At 45.1% G+C, this 23,545-nt stretch overlaps 1 protein-coding gene across 2 annotated transcripts in view; it reads left to right on the top strand.

The window, feature by feature from the left end:
• LOC309559681 (uncharacterized protein) overlaps window positions 1-23,545 on the top strand; it is a 174,625-nt gene that overhangs the window by 146,817 nt on the left and 4,263 nt on the right. The window contains exons 1-2 of one of the 2 annotated variants that reach the window (XM_082263078.1): window positions 1,294-1,320; window positions 22,289-23,425. In XM_082263078.1, the coding sequence (XP_082119204.1) occupies window positions 22,303-23,425 (1,123 nt within the window). In that variant the 5' untranslated portion in view covers window positions 1,294-1,320; window positions 22,289-22,302. Of the gene's footprint in view, window positions 1-1,293; window positions 1,321-22,288; window positions 23,426-23,545 lie in introns of those variants that run through there. The other variant, XM_082263079.1, reaches the window with a different exon arrangement.

Here is a 23,545-nt window from a genome sequence, read left to right as displayed (position 1 = left end):
GTGTAAACAAGCCACCTGTCATTCTCCTCGCTGCAAAGACACTGATCACATGGATCTACTATGTAGATCCGTTGATCAGTGTCCTTACAGCTGAAGCCACAGCCAATCACAGTAGAAAGCACGCCCCTAGGGACACACACAGCCCCTCCCTCCCAAATAAAGTTAACCCCTTCACTACCAGTGTATTTTTACAGTAACAGTGCATATGTATAGCACTGATTACTGTAGTAATGTCACTGGTAACCCCAAAAGTGTCAAAAATGTCAGTCAAGGGTCCGATCTGTCCACCGCAATGTCGCAGTACCGCAAAAAAATCGCAGATCGCCGCCATTACGCGTTAAAAAAAAAAACAACAAAAATGACAAAAATCTTTCCCTTTGTTAGTAAACGCAATAACTTTTGCGCAAACCAATTAAAATACGCTTTTTGCGATTTTTTTTACCAAACATAGGTAGCATAAAACAAATTGGCCGAAAATGTTAAAAAGTTTTGATTTTTACATTTTTTTGGGGGGAATTTCATATAAAAAAATGTGAAAAATATTGTTATTTTTGCAAAATTTACGCTATTTTTTTGTTTATAGCGCGTGATCAAAAAATCGCACAGGTGATCAAATACCACCAAAAGAAAGCTCTGTTTGTGGGAAAAAAAGGACGCCAAATTAGTTTAGGTACAGCGTCGCACGACCGCGCAATTGTCCGTTAAAGTCACGCAGTGCCGAAATGCAAAATACCCCCTGGTCGGAATGGGGGTAAAATCTTCCGGGGCTTAAGTGGTTAAGGATTTCTATAGCAGCAGCAGTTTACGCATCGCTTTACAATATTAGAGGGAGACAGTACATATACAATACAAGAGGATTAAGAGGGCCCTGCTCAGAAGAGCTTACAATCTAATGGGCATAGGTGTGAACCGAGCCTAAGGCTGATTTCCTTTAGATTTACCTTCAACTATGTAGTACAAGGACCTGCCTGATTGCATACAAATTGAAAGTGTTTAGGTGTGACCTCATATTATATGGTTTTGGTAAATTTAAAGAAAGTTGTATAGTGTGTATCCAGCTTTAGTCTATCCTGGAGTGCTAACTTTGTGAATGGAGTCTATTCAGTGTTGAGAAGCTGCACGAGGCTTTCCGTGGAGTGGGCGGGGCGTTCTCTGATCTTGCTGTCAGTCTAGCCGTTTCCAGGGAGACGGAAAACAGCCCGGAGGCCAACAACAGCCGGAGTAAGGTGACCCGGGATCAGCTCCCGGCATCCCATCGGCCGGGGTTCCTGTGCGTAGAGGGGAGACGGATGAGGACGGACGGGCGGGCGGCTGCTGCAGGTACCCCGGGTCTGGTGGAGGGTAGTGTGGGGTGGCGTAGGCCTGCATGCTCTGCCTCTGTTTTTTTTATAGCTCCAAGGCTCCATAGACATAGGGGGGGGGGGGAATTATTAAAGGCAAATTATTATTATTATACAGGATTTGTATAGTGCCAACAGTTTGCGCATCGCTTTACAATGTGGGGGAAGACAATACAGTTACAGTACAATTCAATACAGGAGGAATCAGAGGGCCAAATAGGCTGTTCACTAGCAAGGGAAGTCGCACTTTGCAAGGGAATTTCCCCCCGAGTTTAGTGAATGAGGTGAAGCTGTGCGGACGTCCATCATCCAATCACGTGCAAGCGAAAATACGTTTTTTACGTACTTTTGAAGGACGCATGCAAACTGGATGCATAGCTGTGACTAGTTTGTATGCGGCCACAACTGCAAAGCTGCATCCAGGACAGTTTAAAATCGCATGTAACTGTGTTGCATACAAACAGCGGCTGTACCGCCCATGGATTGGTACTATGGCTGCTCCTCTGAACGCAGCAGCACTTTGTATGTGAACTGGACAGTAAGCTGCGGGTAAAACCGACATCCCTGGATGCAAGCTGCACCAGGGCTAGTCAGAGTCCCTAATTGTATGTAACTGCCCAGATGAGGGGCAACCCATAAACAGTGGCTGTGCCAGCCATTGATTTGTACAATGGCTGCTCCTCTGAATGCTATAGTCACATGTGAACTGGACAGTTAGCTGCGGGTAGAACCGACATCCCTGGGTGCAAGCTGCACCAGGGATAGGCAGAGTCCCTAATTGTATGTAACTGCCCAGATGAGGGGCAACCCATAAACAGTGGCTGTGCCAGCCATTGATTTGTACAATGGCTGCTCCTCTGAATGCTATAGTCACATGTGAACTGGACAGTTAGCTGCGAGTAGAACCGACATCCCTGGATGCAAGCTGCACCAGGGCTAGTCAGAGTCCCTAATTGTATGTAACTGCCCAGATGAGGGGCAACCCATAAACAGTGGCTGTGCCAGCCATTGATTTGTACAATGGCTGCTCCTCTGAATGCTATAGTCACATGTGAACTGGACAGTTAGCTGTGGGTAAAACCGATATCCCTGGGTGCAAGCTGCACCAGGGATAGGCAGAGTCCCTAATTGTATGTAACTGCCCAGATGAGGGGCAACCCATAAACAGTGGCTGTGCCAGCCATTGATTTGTACAATGGCTGCTCCTCTGAATGCTATAGTCACATGTGAACTGGACAGTTAGCTGCGAGTAGAACCGACATCCCTGGATGCAAGCTGCACCAGGGCTAGTCAGAGTCCCTAATTGTATGTAACTGCCCAGATGAGGGGCAACCCATAAACAGTGGCTGTGCCAGCCATTGATTTGTACAATGGCTGCTCCTCTGAATGCTATAGTCACATGTGAACTGGACAGTTAGCTGCGGGTAGAACCGACATCCCTGGGTGCAAGCTGCACCAGGGATAGGCAGAGTCCCTAATTGTATGTAACTGCCCAGATGAGGGGCAACCCATAAACAGTGGCTGTGCCAGCCATTGATTTGTACAATGGCTGCTCCTCTGAATGCTATAGTCACATGTGAACTGGACAGTTAGCTGCGAGTAGAACCGACATCCCTGGATGCAAGCTGCACCAGGGCTAGTCAGAGTCCCTAATTGTATGTAACTGCCCAGATGAGGGGCAACCCATAAACAGTGGCTGTGCCAGCCATTGATTTGTACAATGGCTGCTCCTCTGAATGCTATAGTCACATGTGAACTGGACAGTTAGCTGTGGGTAAAACCGACATCCCTGGATGCAAGCTGCACCAGGGCTAGTCAGAGTCCCTAATTGTATGTAACTGCCCAGATGAGGGGCAACCCATAAACAGTGGCTGTGCCAGCCATTGATTTGTACAATGGCTGCTCCTCTGAATGCTATAGTCACATGTGAACTGGACAGTTAGCTGCGGGTAGAACCGACATCCCTGGGTGCAAGCTGCACCAGGGCTAGTCAGAGTCCCTAATTGTATGTAACTGCCCAGATGAGGGGCAACCCATAAACAGTGGCTGTGCCAGCCATTGATTTGTACAATGGCTGCTCCTCTGAATGCTATAGTCACATGTGAACTGGACAGTTAGCTGCGGGTAAAACCGACATCCCTGGATGCAAGCTGCACCAGGGCTAGTCAGAGTCCCTAATTGTATGTAACTGCCCAGATGAGGGGCAACCCATAAACAGTGGCTGTGCCAGCCATTGATTTGTACAATGGCTGCTCCTCTGAATGCTATAGTCACATGTGAACTGGACAGTTAGCTGCGGGTAGAACCGACATCCCTGGGTGCAAGCTGCACCAGGGCTAGTCAGAGTCCCTAATTGTATGTAACTGCCCAGATGAGGGGCAACCCATAAACAGTGGCTGTGCCAGCCATTGATTTGTACAATGGCTGCTCCTCTGAATGCTATAGTCACATGTGAACTGGACAGTTAGCTGCGGGTAAAACCGACATCCCTGGATGCAAGCTGCACCAGGGCTAGTCAGAGTCCCTAATTGTATGTAACTGCCCAGATGAGGGGCAACCCATAAACAGTGGCTGTGCCAGCCATTGATTTGTACAATGGCTGCTCCTCTGAATGCTATAGTCACATGTGAACTGGACAGTTAGCTGCGAGTAGAACCGACATCCTCTGGATGCAAGCTGCACCAGGGATAGTCAGAGTCCCTAATTGTATGTAACTGCCCAGATGAGGGGCAACCCATAAACAGTGGCCATCTGGGCCATTGATTTGTACAACGGCTGCTCCTCTAAACGCAGCAGCACTTTGTGCTATAGTCACATGTGGACTGGACAATTAGCTGCGGGTAGAACCACTGTCCCTGGATGCAAGCTGCATCAGTGCTAGTCAGAGTCCCTAATTGTATGTAACTGCTCAGATAAGGAGCAACCCATAAACAGTGGCTGTGCCAGCTATTGATTTGCACAACAGCTGGGGTCTGTGGACGCAGCAGCACTCTGCGCTATGATCACATGTGAATTAGCTGCGGGTAGAACCGACATCCCTGGATGCAAGCTGCCCCTGGGCCCGTCATATTTCTTAATTGTAAATAACTGCACAAATGCTGGCCATTGATTTGTACAATGTCGGCTCCTCTGATCGCACTCTGCGCTATAGTCACTTGTAAACTGGGCAATTTGCTGCAGGTAGAACCACTGTCCCTGGATGCAAGCTGCCCCAGGGCTAGTCAGAGTCCCTAATTGTATGTAACTGCTCAGATGAGCCCATAAACAGTGGACGTGCCGGCTATTTATTTGTACAATGGCTGGCGTCTCTGGACGTAGCAGCACTCTGCACTTTAGTCACATGTGAACTGGACAATTAGCTGCGGGTAGAACCACTGTCCCTGGATACAAGCTGCAGCAGGGCTAGTCAGAGTCTCTAATTGTATGTAACTGTTCAGATGAGGGGCAACTCATAAACAGTGGCTTTGCCGGCCATTGATTTGTACAATGACTGTCGCCTGTGGACGCAGCAAAACTCTGCGCTGTGGTCACTTGTAAATTAGCTGCGGGTAGAACCGATGTCCCTGGATGCAAGCTGCCCCAGGGCCCGTCAGATTTTTTAACTGTATGAAACCGCTCAAATGCGGCAGTGGCTGTGCCGGCCATGGATTTGTAAAATGGCCGGCGCCTCTGGACGCAGCTAGCTATGGTCACACGTGAACTGGACAATTCGCTGCGGGCAGAACCGTAGGAACTTCAAGCTGCATCCAGGGCCAGTCAGAGCCTCTTATGTAATCATTTGTAATTAGGGACTCTGACCAGCCCTGGATGAAGCTCGCGTTGTTCAGGTAAGGTGGTTCTGCTGCACAGCTATTGGCCATATTTGCATGCAGAGTGCTGCTGTGTCCAGAGGCGACAGCCATTGACTGGTACACTGGCAGGTGCCTAAGGCCCCTTTCACACAGGCGGATTGGGTGTCAGCAGACATGTCTCCGCTGACATCCGATGCCCCATAGAGATGCATGGGGGGACCGTTCAGATCCGCCAAAAAAACGGACAGGCGAATCTGAACGGTCCCCCCATGCATCTCTATGGGGCATCGAATGTCAGCGGAGACATGTCCGCTGACACCCAATCTGATCCGTCAAATCTGGAGGGATGGAAACCCTATTTTCCATCCGTCCAGCGGATCAGATCGGATGAGAACGGACCGACGGTCCGTTCCCATCCGATTCCCCCATAGAGATGTATGGGGCTGTGACAGCTGTGTCTCCGCACACAGTGCGGAGAACAGCTGTCATTCTCCTGCTCAGCGGGGGATCGGCGGATCGATCCCCCGCTGAGAAAAGTGGAGTCAGTTTGACGGTTTTACTGTGTGAAAGGAGCCTAAAGCCTCGTACACACGCAACGATTGTTGGCTGTGAATTTTTGGCCAACGTCCGATCGGCCGATTGTCGGCTTGTTAGCATGATGCTTCCGACAACCGACTGCAACTTTTCAGCAGAACAAAATCTGGTGTGCATGCTATAAAATTTTTGCTGTCCGTCACCAGAACGGCCGATTGTTCCGTCAGTCAGTACAGATTTTCGGCAGACAAAAATCAGATGATTAAGACTGGGCATGCTCAGAGAAGAAAAAACACACGGAAAGTAAACCAGAACATGACATCACTTCTGAAGTTGGTTGTTGTTGGCCGAAAAAATTTGTGTGCAGTCTAGAGCACATTTCAACCAATACAACAACACTGGACAAAAGTCGGCCGATCGGTCGGCCAACAATCGGCTTAAGGCCTCGTACACACGCAATGATTATCGGCCGACCGATCGTCCGACTTTTGTCCAGAGTTGTGTTTTGTTGGTTGGAATGTGCCTAGACTGTACACAAATTTTCTCGCCCAACAAAATTCTACTTCAGAAGTGATGTCATGTGTTGGTTTGCTTTCTTTGTGTTTTCTCTTCTCTGAGCATGCCCAGACTTGCTCATAAGATTTTTCCCTGTCGAAATCTGTACCGACTGCACGAAAATCGTCCGTTATGTTGACGGCCAACAAAAATTTTATAGTCTGCACACCAGATTTTTTTCGGCAGAAAAGTCGGAGTCGGTTGTCGGAAGCATCATACTAACAAGCCGAAAATCGGCCGATCGGACGTTGGCCGAAAATTCCTGGCCGATTTTCGACGCGTGTGTACGAGGCTTAAGGGCGCAGCAGCACTCTGTGCTATGACTGCTTGCAAAGTGGATGATTAGGTTCACCTGAACACCTGGACATCGGTCACGTGCCTGCAACTTGGGGGCGAGCGCGCTCCCGCCCCCACTCGGCAGTGGGGACTCCGACGCACGGGGGCGGCGGCTCCGATTGCCGCCTGACACCCGCGATCGCTTCCCGCTGAGAGAGAAGAACGGTCAGCTGTTGCAAACGTTCTCCCTGGAATGATCATAGAGCCCCTGTGATCCTTCTACATAGGATTACAGGTCTCTGTGATCATTTCACAAGCCACGCCCCCCCACAGTTATAATCACTCCCCTAGCGGACTCACGGGGCCAGCGGCCGCGATTGCCGCCGGGCACCCTCAATCACTCCACGTGGAGAGAGAATGACAGTCTGATGTTGTAAAGTAAAGTTGTTCTCTCAGGAATCAGCCTGTGATCCTCCTATTTAGGAACACAGGTCTCTGTGTTGATTCCACAAGCCCATCCCCCTCATAGTTAGAAAGCACCACCTAGGCATACATTTAACCCCTTGATTACCCACAATGTTAACCCCTTCCCTGCTAGTGTCGTCATTACAGTGACAGTGCATATTTTTAGCACTGATTACTGTAGTAATGTCCCTGGTCTCCCCCAAAAGTGTCAAAAATGTCAGTCAGGGGTCCGATCTGTCCGCCGCAATGTCGCAGTCCCGCTAAAAATCTCAGATCGCCGCCATTACTAGTAAAAAAAAAAAAAAAACAATAAAAATTACCTAAATCTTTCCTCTAGTTAGTAGACGCAATAACTTTAGCGCAAACCAATCAAAATACGCTTATTGTGATTTTTTTTACCAAACATAGGTAGCAGAAAACAAAATTGGCCAAAAATGTAAAAAAAATTAGATTTTTACATTTTTTTGGGGGGAATTTCATAAAAAAAAATGTTACAAAATATTGTTATTTTTTCAAAATAAACGCTCTTTTTTTGTTTAAAGCGCAAAAAGTAAAAATCGCACAGGCGATCAAATACCACCAAAAGAAAGCTCTGTTTGTGGGGAAAAAAGGACGTAAATTTCGTTTGGGTACGGCGTCGCACGTCCGCGCAATTGTCAGTTAAATTCGCACAGCGCCGAATCGCAAAAAGTGGCCTGGACGTAAGACAGCAAAATCCTCCGGTGGTAAAGTGGTTAAGGGGAGTAAATCCTTCCTGGTCCAGAAGTGGTTAATGTACGTTCCTCCTGCAAAAGCTCAGTGGTTGGTTCTTCTAACTTCTGGCTGTGAATGCAAGGAGGTGGGAGCTTCTGACATAACATTCCTAATAATCCTACACCATCCTTGGGGACACCTATTATTCTATATGACGCAGGTCTAACCTCCCTCCTGGGTCTATACAAGGCTTAACCCCTTCATGTCCAGGGGTAAGCGAAACCTTGGAGAACGGACCAAATTGTCATCAGTGTCTCTTGGTTTATTGAACAATAAACCTTGGGCGACGCCGGTGATTTTCCACTTCGGAGACTGAAAAAAAATGCCAAAATCGCTCTTTTGTGCATACACTCCAGCGATAACGGCATGGCATTTTTCATTGCGGGTTTCCTGATGGTAACAACAAGAGACCATGCTTGGGCAATGTGTGTGGAAATGACCACTTATAGTCTCCATCAATAACCTGCATGAGAGGGACACAGCGTCGTCACCCTATAAAAGGAATATATATATACAGTATTTCACAAAAGTGAGTACACCCCTCACATCTTTGTAAATATTTTATTCTATCTTTTCATGTGACAACACTAAAGAAATGACACTTTGCTACAATGTAAAGTAGTGAGTGTACAGCTTGTATAACAGTGTCAATTTGCTGTCCCCTCAAAATAACTCAACACACAGCTATTAATGTCTAAACTGCTGGCAACAAAAGTGAGTACACCCCTAAGTGACAATGTCCAAATTGGGCCCAATTAGCCATTTTCCCTCCCTGGTGTCATGTGACTCGTTAGTGTTACAAGGTCTCAGGTGTGAATAGGGAGCAGGTGTGTTAAATTTGGTGTTATCGCTCTCACTCTCTCATACTGGTCACAGGAAGTTCAACATGGCACCTCATGGCAAAGAACTCTCTGAGGATCTGAAATAAATTATTGTTGCTCTACATAAAGATGGCCTAGGCTATAAGATTGCCAAGACCCTGAAACTGAGCTGCAGCACTGTGGCCAAGACCATACAGCAGTTTAACAGGACAGATTCCACTCAGAACAGGCCTCGCCATGGTCGACTAAAGAAGTTGAGTGCCGTGCTCAGCGTAATTTCCAGAGGTTGTCTTTGGGAAATAGACGTATGAGTGCTGCCAGCATTGCTGCAGAGGTGGAAGGGGTGGGGGTTGGGGGGGGGGGGTCAGCCTGTCAGTGCTCAGACCATACACCGTACACTGCATCAAATTGGTCTGCATGACTGTCATCCCAGAAGGAAGTCTCTTCTAAAGATGATGTACAAGAAAGCCCGCAAACAGTTTGCTGAAGACAAGCAGACTAAGGACATGGATTACTGGAAACATGACCTGTGGTCTGATGAGACCAAGATAAACTTATTTGGTTCTGATGGTGTCAAGCGTGTGTGGGGGCAACCAGGTGAGGAGTACAAAGACAAGTGTGTCTTACCTACAGTCAGTCATGGTGGTGGGAGTGTCATGGTCTGGGGCTGCATAAGTGCTGCCGACACTGGGGAGCTACAGATCATTGAGGGAACCATGAATGCCAACATGTACTGTGACATACTGAAGCAGAGCATGATCCCCTCCCTTCAGAGACTGGACGCCAGGGCAGTATTCCAACATGATAACTGCCCCAAACACATCTCCAAGACAACCACTGCCTTGCTAAAGAAGCTGAGGGTAAAGGTGATGGACTGACCAAGCATGTCTCCAGACCTAAACCCTATTGAACATCTGTGGGGCATCTTCAAATGGAAGGTGGAGGAGCGCAAGGTCTCTAACATCCACCAGCTCTGTGATGTCATCATGGAGGAGTGTAAGAGGACTCCAGGGGCAACCTGTAAAGTTCTGGTGAACTCTATGGCCAAGAGGGTTAAGGCAGTGCTGGAAAATAATGGTGGCCACACAAAATATTGACACTTTGGGCCAAATTTGGACATTGTCACTTAGGGGTGTACTCACTTTTGTTGCCAGCGGTTTAGACACCAATAGCTGTGTGTTGAGTTATTTTGAGGGGACAGCAAATTTACACTGTTAGTCCCCGTTCACACTGGGGCGACCTGTGAGGCGACCTGGTCGCCTCACAGGTCGCCGTAGGTCGCCTTCCATAGGGAAGCTGCGGACCCGTTCTAATAGGAGCGACACAAGTCGCTCCGACTTAGAAAAAGGGTCCGGAGCTTCTTTGGGGCGACCCGGAGCGACCGTCATAGCACCGCGACCTCGGAGGTCGCCCCTGGAAGTCGGATCGCCCCAGTGTGAACGGGGCCTTATACAAGCTGTACACTCACTACTTTACATTGTAGCAAAGTGTCATTTCTTCAGTGTTGTCACATGAAAAGATAGAATAAAATATTTACAAAAATGTGAGGGGTGTACTCACTTTTGTGAGATACTGTATATATTGCCTGAACTTTCAAAGCAGAAAAAAAGGACACTCAAAATTAAGAGTTATACCTAAAAAAAAGGCCTGTGAGGGGACACCTGAAATGTGTTCCTCAATAAGCATTTAAGTACGTCTTTGCCTCCGAACTGGTTTTCTGTGTATAATGTAGATCAGGGGCGTAACTACAGGGGTTGCAATCGCTACCGGGCCCCATGCTCCAGGGGGCCCGGTAGCAAACCAGTGGGTGAACTTCCAGGATCGCAAAGGTCACACTTGGGACCGGACCCTGGCATTGCACCACTGTGGGGAGGCCCCAAGATTGCAGGAAGTGGGCCCACAAGATTGCAGGAAGGGGGCCCACTGCAGAACTTGTGAAAGAATCCTGCTGTGGGACCGTAATAAAAGGCCATGCAACGAGTGTAAAGAGCCCCAGGATTAGTGGGAAGAGCCCTGGGCTTGAAGGTAAAGGCCCCGGCCAGGGGTCTGGGGGGCCCTTCATGGTTTCTTGCATCAGGGCCCTGAAGGTTCTAGTTACGCCTCTGATGTAGATATGTGTGTTTTGGTTGTTTATGATTATTTTTCATGCAATTTATTTTACTTAATTTAATTACTATTACCGTACATAAGGGCCAACAAGCTTTCTCCTTATGTGGCATTATGGAGACCGTGACAGGTACACTTTATGTTGATATCTAGTAGACCCCTGATGCCTCCCCTACCTCCAGCTTATACAGATTGGGGACACAGAATCCTTGATCTGCTGCTTCAATATACAGTCAAGACCGTTCTGATGGAAGTGCTCCGAGGTGAGCAATTTTGGGTAAAGGAGATTGTTGGTCCCTCTCTATTATTAATCTCCGGGGCTCCAGGACTTCTTTGTTAGGTGGCCACGAGCAACAGCTCTGCAGAGGACTGAAGGAATGAAAGCACCAACAGGTAAAACAGTCAAGTAAGGGTTTTTTTCATTGAACACTATGTAAAAGGTAGGCACCCAACACGTTTCGGGGTGTTCACTATTCCCTCTTGGTCGCTCTCCATTATGAATCTCCTGGGCTCCAGGACTTCTTTGTTGGGTGGCCACCAACAACAGCTCTGAAGAGGACTGAAGAACATCAATGATTAAACAGTCCAGTAAGGGTTTTTTTGTTTTTTTATTGATCACTATGTAAAAGGTAGGCATCCAACACGTTTCGGGATGTTCACAATTCCCTCTTGGTCGCTCTCCATTATGAATCTCCTGGGCTCCAGGACTTCTTTGTTAGGTGGCCACCAACAACAGCTTTGCAGAGGACTGAAGGAAAGAAAGCACCAACAGTTAACAGGCCAGTAAGGGTTTTTTATATTGAGCACTATGTAAAATGTAGGCATCCAACACGTTTCGGTATGTTCACATTTCCCTCTTGGTCGCTCTCCATTATGAATCTCCTGGGCTCCAGGACTTCTTTGTTAGGTGGCCACCAACAACAGCTCTGCAGAGGACTGAAGGAATGAAAGCAGCAACAGTTAAAACAGTCCAGTAAAGGTTTTTTTATTGAGCACTATGTAAAAGGTAGGCATCCAACACGTTTCGGGATCTTCACAATTCCCTCTTGGTCGCTCTGCATTATGAATCTCTTGGGCTCTAGGACTTCTTTGTTAGGTGGCCACCAACAACAGCTCTGCAAAGGACTGAAGGAATGAAAGCACCAACAGTTAAAACAGTCCAGTAAGGATTTTTTTTATTGAACACGATGTAAAAGGTAGGCATCCAACACGTTTCGGGATCTTCACAATTCCCTCTTGGTCGCTCTGCATTATGAATCTCTTGGGCTCCAGGACTTCTTTGTTAGGTGGCCACCAACAACAGCTCTGCAAAGGACTGAAGGAATGAAAGCACCAACAGTTAAAACAGTCCAGTAAGGATTTTTTTTATTGAACACTATGTAAAAGGTAGGCATCCAACACATTACGGGATGTTCAGATTTCCCTTTTGATCGCTCTGCATTTTAAATCTCATGGGCTCCAGGACTTCTTTGTTGGGTGGCCACCAACAACAGCTCTGCAGAGGACTGAAAGAATGAAAGCACCAACAGTTGAAACAATTTTTTTATTTATTGAACAAGATGTAAAAGGTAGGCGTCCAACACGTTTTGGGGTGTTCACAATTCCCTCTTCATCAAGGCTTGTACTCTGACAGTGAACTTAAAGCGGATCTTCACTGCATCTGAGCACCAAAAACACTATTTATTTAATTTTTATTATTCAAAGAAAACTCCCCCACGTCTTAATGCTTTATTTTGTTGATGGCCATCTTGAGTAAGGGCAAACGATTCATGCAACATTTACTTCCTGGAATCCATCTGCCCTTAGCATAAGCATGCATGCAATAGAGTATGCTTAGCTGAGAAAAAAACCCTCCTCCTCTCCTCCAATCTTGAAGACTCCTGGGATGTATGACATCATTTGCCTAGCCAAGAAAACAGAAGTGGAGAAAAGTAGGGAAAAAAAAACAAAGTTTAAAACATGTAAATATGATAAACTTCCCTATTTATTTACTAATGTTAGCAGCATAAGGATTACAAATAATCAGCGTTGATTGGGAGAGTGAAGTTCCACTTTAAATCTGTACTGGTTTGACCGCCACTATATCTGTTCTCTCTACAGCCCAGTACAAATTTGAATTCATTGTCAGCATACAAGCCCTGATGCAGGGGGAGTTGTGAGCTTCCGAAACGTGTTGGCTCTCTGCTTTTACATTGGGTTTATATAAAAAAAAAAAAAAAAAAAAAACCTAGTGCTCATTCACGCCAGCTTTGCTCTCTAAAGAGCGATCCGCATTGTGAAAGCTAGTGAAGAGGTCATCACCAGGTTTAATCACTTTGCGACCGCCCGCCGCAGTTATCTGCTGCTGCGTGAACCGCCGTAGCTATACGTCGGTCGCGTGCAGGAGGCTAGGGGGTGAGCGTGCGCCGCCGGCGCCACGCTCCCGCCCCCACTGGGCAGCAGGGACTCCGATGCACGGGGCACGTGGCTCCGATTGCCACCTGACACCCGCGATCATTCCCCACTGAGAGAGAAGAACGGTCAGCTGTTGTAAACACAGCCGACCTCTCTTGTCCCTGGAATGATTACAGAGTGCCCTTGATCCTTCTATATAGGAGTCTCGATGGTCATTTCAGAAGCCACGCCCCCCCACAGTTAGAAACACGCTCCTAGGTACACATTTACCCCTTGATCACCCAGTGTTAACCCTTCCCTGCCAGTGTCATTATTACAGTAACAGTGCATATTTTTAGCACTGATTACTGTAGTAATGTCACTGGTCCCCCCAAAAGTGTCAAAAATGTCAGTTAGGGGTCCGATCTGTCCTCCGCAATGTCGCAGTCCCGCAAAAAATCGCAGATTGCCGCCATTACTAGTAAAAAAAAAATGACATAAATCTTTCCCGTATTTAGTAGACGCGATAACTTTTGCGCAAACCAATCAAAATACGCTTATTGCAACAAAAAAAATGTAGCAGAAAACAAATTTTTTTTTTGGAATGTTATATAGCAAAATGTGAAAAATATATATTTTTTCAGAATTGTCGCTCTTTTTTTGTTTATATCGAAAAAAATAAAAATTGCAGAGGTGATCAAATACCGCCAAAAGAAAGCTCTATTTTTGGGAAAAAAAGGATATCAATTTTATTTGGGTACAGCGTCGCACGACCGCGCAATGGTCAGTTAAAAATAACGCAGTGCCGAATCGCAAAATATGGCCTGGTCATTAAGGGGTCCAGAAGTGGTTAACCCTTGAACCCCGCACCAGCACACTGCAACCGCGTGCATTGCAGCCCCTCTCACTTGAATGGCTCAGGTTTGGATTGCAGTAGTGCCTGCCAAAAACAACAGGGGGGTATAATTCCTACCGCAAAACAAAGCCTCGGGCTGTGGCATGTGTACCCCCTTGGCTGTTGCCTCTGCAGCTAAAGGGATAGGGGTTGGGGGCTGGGGGGCGGTAAAAGCATTCAACTCATTCAATTGTGGCGTTCTTTTTTCTTTTCTTCCAATAATCTGTATCCTAGGGATACCCCTGTCAATGGAGTGCTGTCTCCAAAAAAAGGTCATAAATCAGAATTCCTGTCCTTCTTTACTACAACACACATCTATTTCTGAACCAAAAACCACTCCCAGAAACAAAAGGAGCCCAAAAGAGAATTTTGCCATGTAGAATGAGCATTTCTGTAGTTTTGACAATTTTGTTACTAGAAGGTGGCACAAAAAAATTGCATTTTTTTTTTCACTAAAGTAGAAAAATTTAGAGGTAGTTATTTAAACAGATTATAATTAAATCGAAATAAATAATCCTGCAAGCAAACCGGTTTAAGCACTATTTATAACCGCAGCGAGCACAGCACTGTCTCATAAGTGTAGGTTAAATAAATAAATCACTTGTGCCGCGCAATTAAAGTGCTTCCAGTGTATAAATAAATAAATAAATGCATATAAATAAATAATTGATCATGTGCTAATCTTCAATTAATCATATAACAATATAAAAGTGCTGGATTGTCTTCAATTAATTAATCATATAAATATATTAAAGTGCTGAATTATCAGGTGTTAAAAAAAATCTGGCAAAATTGTGACCAAAATAGTGAAATATAAATATATAAAGTGCCAAAATTCATATATTATTATTATTATTATTATTATACAGGATTTATAAAGCGCCAACAGTTTGCACAGCGCTTTACAATATGAGGGAAGACAATACAGTTAGAATACAATTCAAAACAGGAGGAACTAGAGGGCCCTGCTCGTTAGAGCTTACAATCTAGAATAATTTCAAATATTTAATATAATTAGGTAAACCACATACATTCATAAAACGAGGTGATCCATTAAAGCACTATTGTCACTTTTTATGAGTGTTACCTAATTCTATGAAATATTTGAAATTATATATGAGTTTTGGCACTTTATATATTTATGTTTCACTATTTTGTTTACAATTTTGCCAGATTTTTTTTAACACCTGATAATTCAGCACTTTTATATATTTATATGATTAATTGAAGATTAGCACAAGTAAATTTATTTATTTATTTGCATTTTTTTATTTTTTCACTGGAAGCACTTTCATTGCGTGGCACTAGTGATTTATTTAAATATAATTAAAGTGATACTAAACACACATTGTTTCATTTACATCGTCCCATCTATTCCTGTATGTAGTTGATGGCTCTGTAATTATTTTAATTTACAAAAAAAAATAACAAATTATCTTTTCCTAATCGATATCCAGCTGTCACACGACCCAGCTCTCTCCCAGCCTGTCTGCAGGGAAACAGTGGCAGGAGGAGCTTCTATTGCTCTGCCACTGATCATATGTTCAAAATTAAAAAAAAAAAAAAAAAGCCTTTGGAATGCAAAGTAAAAAATAAATAATTAATATCAATAAACTGTTTTAAGTTCATTATATAATTTCGAGTTTATATCACAATTTAAATCACTAGTAAAAAGGCTTGATTTAACCACTTGCCGACCGCCCTCCCTGCGGCAGGCTGGTTCGGCTGCGCGAAACGACGTAGCCAAGGTGAGGGACGTGGCAGCAGCAGCAGGGCCAGATTAACGTAGGGGCTATTGGAGCTGCAGCTCCAGGCCCCTACCTTTTATATAGGCCCCGGGTTGGCCATATTCACTGTCACCGCTCTTCTGCCACTTGTAAACACAGAAGTCTGGCTTCTATGCTCGCTTCCCCAGGCAGCTCCCTCAGAACCTCCCCACACAGCACGAAGGCCGGACAAGGAGGGACAGTTGCCGATGCATGGATGTGTTTATGGGTTTCAGAGACAGCATCCCATGTTGAATTAGGCATGCATGGCTGCACCCTTCCTCCTCTGGGTGCATGCCAAGGCACGGCCCTTAAGGCCCTTCAAAATCATCAGCACCAAGCCCATGATGCTCTTAATCCGGCCCTGTGAGTGGATGCCCGCTAACAGGCGCTGCCATGATGGATCTGAAATGACAGGTGCTCTTTAAATGTAAGGACTCATTCTTGCTGGTAGTTACTGTGAAATTGGGTGAATGCATCAATGCTGTGCATGTTATCTCAGCTTGCAGAGCTTGGATTTGTTGAATGAGTTTACAAAATATGTAAATCATTTCAAGCTGAATAAACTAAATGATTATTGTATCTTAAATAGAAAACTATCTTTAGATACAATTTTGCTCCAAAAGTATTTTAGTAAAATAAATTTGATTAAAAAAAATCTAATTTAAATAAAAATTAAAAAAAAACATTTTTTTTAATTTTTTTTTTAAATCATTGATTTTTATCTACCCTGATAGAAATATGTATTTGAAATTAAATCTTTAATATTGTTTTGGTAATAACATGGTGTGATGGGATTTCTGCCAGTCACAGGCCCCTCCAGCCTGTGTCTTAGAATAACAGGGAGCTGAAGACTCCATCAATCAAGATGTAATATCCCGCCCCCCCATTGTGTTTAGCTGGTTAGTGGGCGTGGAGGAGGAGGGAGGAAGTGGGCAGTCATTTACCAGTGTGTATACGCCCACATGTGTGACTCTATAGTCACATGGGTTGCTCAGATGTGATAGCGAGGACATGCTCATCATAGAAATTCACTGAACACTGAGCATGTGCAGAGCTGCCAACACTGCTCTGCAAAATCCCTTGCTGAATCGGGGACATGGACAGAAGGGGGAGATAGAGCAGGATCAACCAGGTTTTTTGCAGAATACAGAAAAGGAATCTCATAGTGACTGAGTATGAACAGCATGTAAAACACCATTGATTGAGAGTTTTTTATGATGTGGGTTTAGTAACACTTTAAGGAAAGTAACCAATGTTTATAGAGCTATTCCTTCTGATTACCAGGATACCCCATTTGTGATTTTTTTCCTGGCTGTATGTACATTGGCCCTAGAGTGGATGGTGTCATTTTTGAATTTGCACACCCAACGGAAGCCACAACACTTTGGTCACAGTCAGACACTTGCATGTGATATCTTTTTGCTGAAGGTGCCACTTTTAGGTCACTTGTGCTACAATGTGACTCTGAGGGTTGTGGTTTAAAGCCTGTAGGCTGTTTGACTGGATGGGCAGGAGCCAGAACCTGAACATCAGGTTTCCAGCATCAGTTGGCTCTTACAGAACAGGGTAGTCAAGTAATGTGCATTAGGCAGGCGGGCCCATTTGTGTTTTATTGTTAGGTGCTATACTGGCCTTATCATATCAAAATATCCATTGGTCCATCTACACCAGCTTTTCTCAACCATTTTACCGCAGAAAAACCCTTAAAATAATTTTCAGGTCACTGGGAACCCCTGCTATAATGAATTCCTCAGGAGCAGTAGCCAAAATGCCTTTTACATTGATAGTCAGTGGCAAGAGTGCCCCTTTAAAGGTTTGGTCCGAATGCCACCTTTACAGAAAAACATTGGCATCATGCTAATGACTCTGCCAAGTGGAGTTAGACCTGGAACCATGCCGGTACCGGCAAATTGGAGGTCAATCATCCACAGCTCAAGGAACCCATAGCAATCTCTAGAGCAGGGGTAATGAATTAAAATTCAAGGAGGTCCGGTTGCTAAAATTTTCTTTGGGCCGAGGTCCGAATCTGAAGTCTTTGCTATGACTCAGAAAGATGGGCAAAACAAAACGTGTCCATCTGCGTTGCTCTTAACATAAAATATGCCCATCCGAGTGCCCCCTAACATAAAATATGCCCATCAGAGTGCCCCCTAACATAAAATGTGCCCATCAGAGTACCCCTTAACATAAAATATGCCCTTAGCATAAAATTTGCTCATCAGCGTGACCCTTAACATAAAATAAGGGACACGCTGATGGGCACATTTTATGTTAGGGGGCACTCAGATGGACACATTTTATGTTAGGGGGCACTCTGATGGACACATTTTATGTTAGGGGGCACTCAGATGGACACATTTTATGTTAGGGGGCACTCAGATGTACACGTTTTATGTTAGGGGGCACTCTGATGTGCACATTTTATGTTAGGGGGCACTCTGATGGGCATATTTTATGTTAGGGGGCACTCAGATGGACACATTTTATGTTAGGGGGCACTCTGATGGGCACATTTTATGTTAGGGGGCACTCTGATGGGCACATTTTATGTTAGGTTGCACTCTGATGGGCAAAACAAAACGTGTAAATCAGCGTTGCTCTTAACATAAAATATGCCCCTCAGCGTGCCCCTTAGCATAAAATATGCCCCTCAGCGTGCCCCTTAGCATAAAATGTGCCCATCAGAGTGCCCCCTAACATAAAATGTGCCCATCAGAGTGCCCCCTAACATAAAATGTGCCCATCAGAGTGCCCCCTAACATAAAATATGCCCATCCGAGTGCCCCTTAGCATAAAATAGGCCCATCAGCGTGACTCTTAACATAAAATAAGGGGCACGCTAATGGGCATATTTTATGTTAGGGGGCACTTTGATGGGCACATTTTATGTTAGGGGGCACTCTGAAGGGCACATTTTATGTTAGGGGGCACTCTGAAGGGCACATTTTATGTTAGGGGGCACTCTGATGGGCAAAACAAAACGTGTAAATCAGCGTTGCGCTTAACATTAAATCTGCCCATTAGAGTGCCCCTTAACATAAAATATGCCCATTAGAGTGCCCCTTAACATAAAATCTGCCCATTAGAGTGCCCCTTAACATTAAATCTGCCCATTAGAGTGCCCCTTAACATAAAATAAGGGGCATGCTGATGGGCACATTTTATGTTAGGGGGCACTCTGATGGGCACATTTTTTTTTTTATGGGGCACTCTAATGAGCACTACAAAATATGCCCATCAATCTGCACACTTTAAAAAACTCCCATCAGCTTTAAGTGCAGCTATGACCACATTGCTTTCTCCCCTTGTGCTCCACATACCTGGAGCCAGGAGCCGAGCCGAGCCAGAAGCCACGAGCAGGGGGGCGGGGCGCGCACATAATGTCACGCCCCAACTCGCTGCCTGGCTGAATGGGAGCCGCAGTCAGGAGCGGGGGGGGGGGGGGCAGGGCGCGTGACGTCACGCCCCTACTCGCGAGCCGCAGTGCACACACAGTACGTCACTGGTTGCTGGGACACCCGCGGTCCCGGCAAACCATTGAATGAATACAGGAGGCGGCCTCGCGGTCCGGGTGAAAGCATTGTGCGGGCCGCCAATGGACCGCGGGCCGCCATTTAGTGACGGCCGCTCTAGAGGAACTTTAAGGTTCCATGGGGTTCCATAGAGTTTCTATGTAACAGCTTTATGACCAAAAGTTGGTGGACATCTGATCATCACACTACAATAATACTTTCTGATGAAAGTGTAATTAAATTATTATTTTTTTTAATTAACATTATTCTCATCTACCAGGAAAACATTCCCCAATACATTATTTGGTTCATATATGTGCCAATCACTTCAATGCTGGAAACTTCACTGGTGAAGGCTCCAGATCCCTAAGTGTCCATTCACACTACCACCACTTGTCAGGCGACTTGTCAGCCTGACAAGTCACGGTCCGTCGCGGTCCATTGTGTGCTACAGGAACCATTCTAATAGGAGCGACACATGTCGCTCCGACTTAGAAAAAGGTTCCTGTACTACTTCGGGGCAACCTGGAGCGACTTGCATAGACATTCATTATATGAAGTCAGTGCAAGTCGCGCCGAAGTCGAGGTGCACGCGACTTCACAGGTCGCCCCCGAAGTTGTGCCGCGTTAGTGTGAACTGGCACTAAGCGTAGCTTCCCTGGATTTCCTGTCGGGGAGAATGCTAATTGGTTACCAAGTCACAAGGGACAGCAGCTGCCTGTCTATTGGCATTGAGGATGAAGGATGCGGGAGCAGGGGAGTGGCTTGCCTTCCTTAGGCTTTAGGGATGTGTATTTGTGTTGGAGCACACAGCTCTTGACCAGGAAGGCAGGAAGGGTGGCTTCATAGAACCCTGTGAAGGAAAAGGAGCCACTCGGAAACCGATAAAATCCAGAGGATGGGATATCTGCAATTCAAAGTAGCATATACTGTAAGACTTCACCTGAGAAGAAGGATAATATAGACAATTGTGCTCATCCAACCTTGTGGCAAGAGCTTGGTGAAGGCTTTTTTCTGTTGCATGACTGTGCCCCCATGTACAAAGCCAGCTCCTTAAAGCTATGGTTTGATGAGTTTGGTGTGGAGGAGATTGAGTGGCCTGCACAGAGGTCTGACCTCAACCCTACTGAATACCTTTGGGAGGAACTGGAGCACTAAGCCAGGTCTTCCTAATCAACGTCAGTACCTGACCTGATTATAAAGTTATGGTTTGACCAGTTTGGTGTGAAGGAACTCGAGTGTCCTGCACAGAGCCCTGACCTCAACTCTACTGAACACCCTTGGCATGAACTGGGATGCCTATTGTGGGCCAGATGCTCTCATATGCAGCTATAACAGCCTCCGCTTCTCTAAGAAGGCTCTCTACAAGATTTCAAAATGTGGCTTTGGGAATTTGTGCCCATTTGGTCAAAAGAGCATTTGTGAAGTCAGGAAATTATGTTGGACAATAAGACCTGGATCACAATTGGTGTTCCAAATTATCTGAGAGGTGATCAGTAGGGTTGAGGTCAGGGCTCTGTGCAGACTACTCGAGTTCCTCCACACCAAACTGGTCAACCCATGTCTTTATGGAGATGATGGTTGAGAAGACATGATTCTTTCCAATTTATTCCAAAGATGTTCAGTAGGGTTGAGGTCAGGGCTCTGTGTAGACCACACAAGTTCACATAACCAGTAAAATGATGTCTTTCTGGAGCTGGCTTTTACACAGGGGCACAGTCATGCTGAATAGAAAAGGGCCTTCACCAAACTGTTAACACAAGGTTGGAAGCGCACAATTTTCCTTAACCACTTGCCGACCGGTCACGTTGACCGTACTGCGGCAAAGTGGTTCGTTATCGTCCAGTGACGTAGTACTACGTCGCTGGACTCCTCCCCCTGTAGGCGGTGCACGCGCACCGCCGGAGGCGCGCTCCCGCTGTTTTCAGTCACAGCGGGAGTCGGGCCAGGGGAGGAACGGCGGCGATCGCCGCTGCTCTTCCCCGATCGTCCGGGAATCTAGTTTGGAGATCCGCCCGCCTGTGTAAACAGAGCGGGCGGATCTCCTAAGTGACAAGGAGTGACAGATTGCAGTGTTCAGCATAGCTGAACATGCGATCTGTCCCTGACTCACTCAGTCACCTCCCCCCACACACGTTAGTAAGCACCAGGCATACATTAACCCCTCCCTCTCCAATAAAATTAACCCCTTCCCTGCCAGTGTCATTTTTACAGTAACAGTGCAGATATATAGCACTGATTACTGCAGTAATGTCACTGGTACCCCCAAAAGTGTCAAAAATGTCAGTCAAGGGTCCGATCTGTCCGCCGCAATGTCGCAGTCCCGCAAAAAAAAATAAAATCGCAGATCGCCGCCATTACTCGTTAAAAAAAAAAAACACCAAAAATGACAGAAATCTTTCCCTTAGTTTAGAAACACAATAACTTTTGCGCAAACCAATCAAAATACGCTTATTGTGATTTTTTTTACCAAACATAGGTAGCAGAAAACAAATTGGCAAAAAATGTAAAAACATTTTGATTTTTACATTTTTTGGGGGGAATTTCATATAAAAAAATGTTAAAAATATTGTTATTTTTTCAAAATAAACGCTCTTTTTTTGTTTATAGCGCAAAATGTAAAAATCGCACAGGTGATCAAATACCACCAAAAGAAAGCTCTGTTTGTGGGGAAAAAAGGACGTAAATTTCGTTTGGGTACGGCGTCGCAAGACCGCACAATTGTCAGTTAAATTCGCACAGTGCCGAATCGCAAAAAGTGGCCTGGACGTAAGACAGCAAAATCCTCCGGTGGTAAAGTGGTTAATGTCTTTGTATGCTGCAGAATTACATATATAGTTACATAATTACATAGTCAGGTTGAAAAAAGACACACAAGTCCATCTGGTTCAACCAACAAAAAGAAATAAAAAACCAGTATTGGTTTTTCACTTGTTCTTCACTGGTTACACCGGAACTCAATCATTTGGAGGGGTTTCCTCATGCTTTTGTCCATAAGAGTAGGTGTGATGGGTAGGTATACGCAAAGGTTTGGCTATGTAGGGTAGTTTATCTAAGTATTTACAATATGTCAACCATAACACATTTTTGTGCTATAGATACATGACACAACATGGAGAAGTATGAGAAGATATTAAAAATCGGCAGAGGAGCAACAGCTGAAGTTTTTCTTATGAGAAATACAGAAAACAAAAAAACATATGCTGTGAAGAAAATTAAAATAGATGCATCTAAGCGTACCAGAACGAAAGAGTCTATACTTCGTGAAGCAGTTATCATGGGCAAACTTATCCACCCAAATGTTGTTGTGTGTCATGAATACTTCTGTGACCCGGAGGATGAATACGTTTTTATTGTTCAAGATTATTGCGATGGAGGGACGCTAGATGATTACATCAAGCAAAGGAAAGATGTCCACATCCCAGAAGACACCATCATGGACTGGTTTATTCAGTTGACAATGGCCATTCAGTATATCCATTCCTTGAAAATTCTTCACAGAGATATCAAAACTTCAAACGTCTTCCTTACCAAGAAGGGCACGATTCGGCTTGGGGATTTTGGCATCTCCAAGATTATGTCTAACACTATGGATATGGCAAGCACGTGTGTGGGAACGCCCTATTATCTCAGTCCAGAGATGTGCCAAGACATGCCTTATAGTTCCAAATCAGATATTTGGGCACTTGGATGTTTACTTTATGAAATGTGTGCCTTGAAACCGGCATTTGATGCAACAAACTTATTAAGCCTGTTTTTTAAAATTGTGAGAGAGAATTATGCCCCCCTGGCAGATTGCTACTCTACCGATTTACATCTGTTGGTTAAAAGCATTCTGGACAAATGCCCTGAAACTAGACCTAGTGCAAATTACATTCTAAGCTTACCATTTGTTCAGGAACATATAAAACAATTTATACAGAAACATGAATTTTATTTATATAAGCAAACTTTGGAGAAGAAAGACAACGGAGAAGTTAGTTCATTGGAAATTCGGAGCAAGACATCCATGGCATATCATGATGTTTCCAAAGAAGACTATCGATCTAAATCTGCTCCGCCGAGCTCTCACAGACTGTTGGTTGGTTCTTGTGAATTGTGGGATTCTGAGGAACTATCGGGTACTGTGGATGGATCTGACTACTCTGAGGACTTTGACAAAGACAGTTTAGCTTCTGTTGAGGAAGACCTGGATGACGAACCTTGTCCGAATGAGGAGATTCCAGAGGAACTTGGTAAGCCCCCAATGTGGCTTTCTATTTTACATGTAATGTAATCTAATAGGTGACTTTATTTGCCTTCAGGACTTATTCAGGTTTACTATTGCAACTAGGATTTAGTACATAATGACTAAT

This window comes from Pelophylax lessonae, assembly GCF_965119305.1.
Source record: "Pelophylax lessonae genome assembly, chromosome: 7".
Classification (NCBI taxonomy): Eukaryota; Metazoa; Chordata; class Amphibia; order Anura; family Ranidae; genus Pelophylax; species Pelophylax lessonae.
This window is presented reverse-complemented; position numbering and strand designations above follow the sequence as displayed.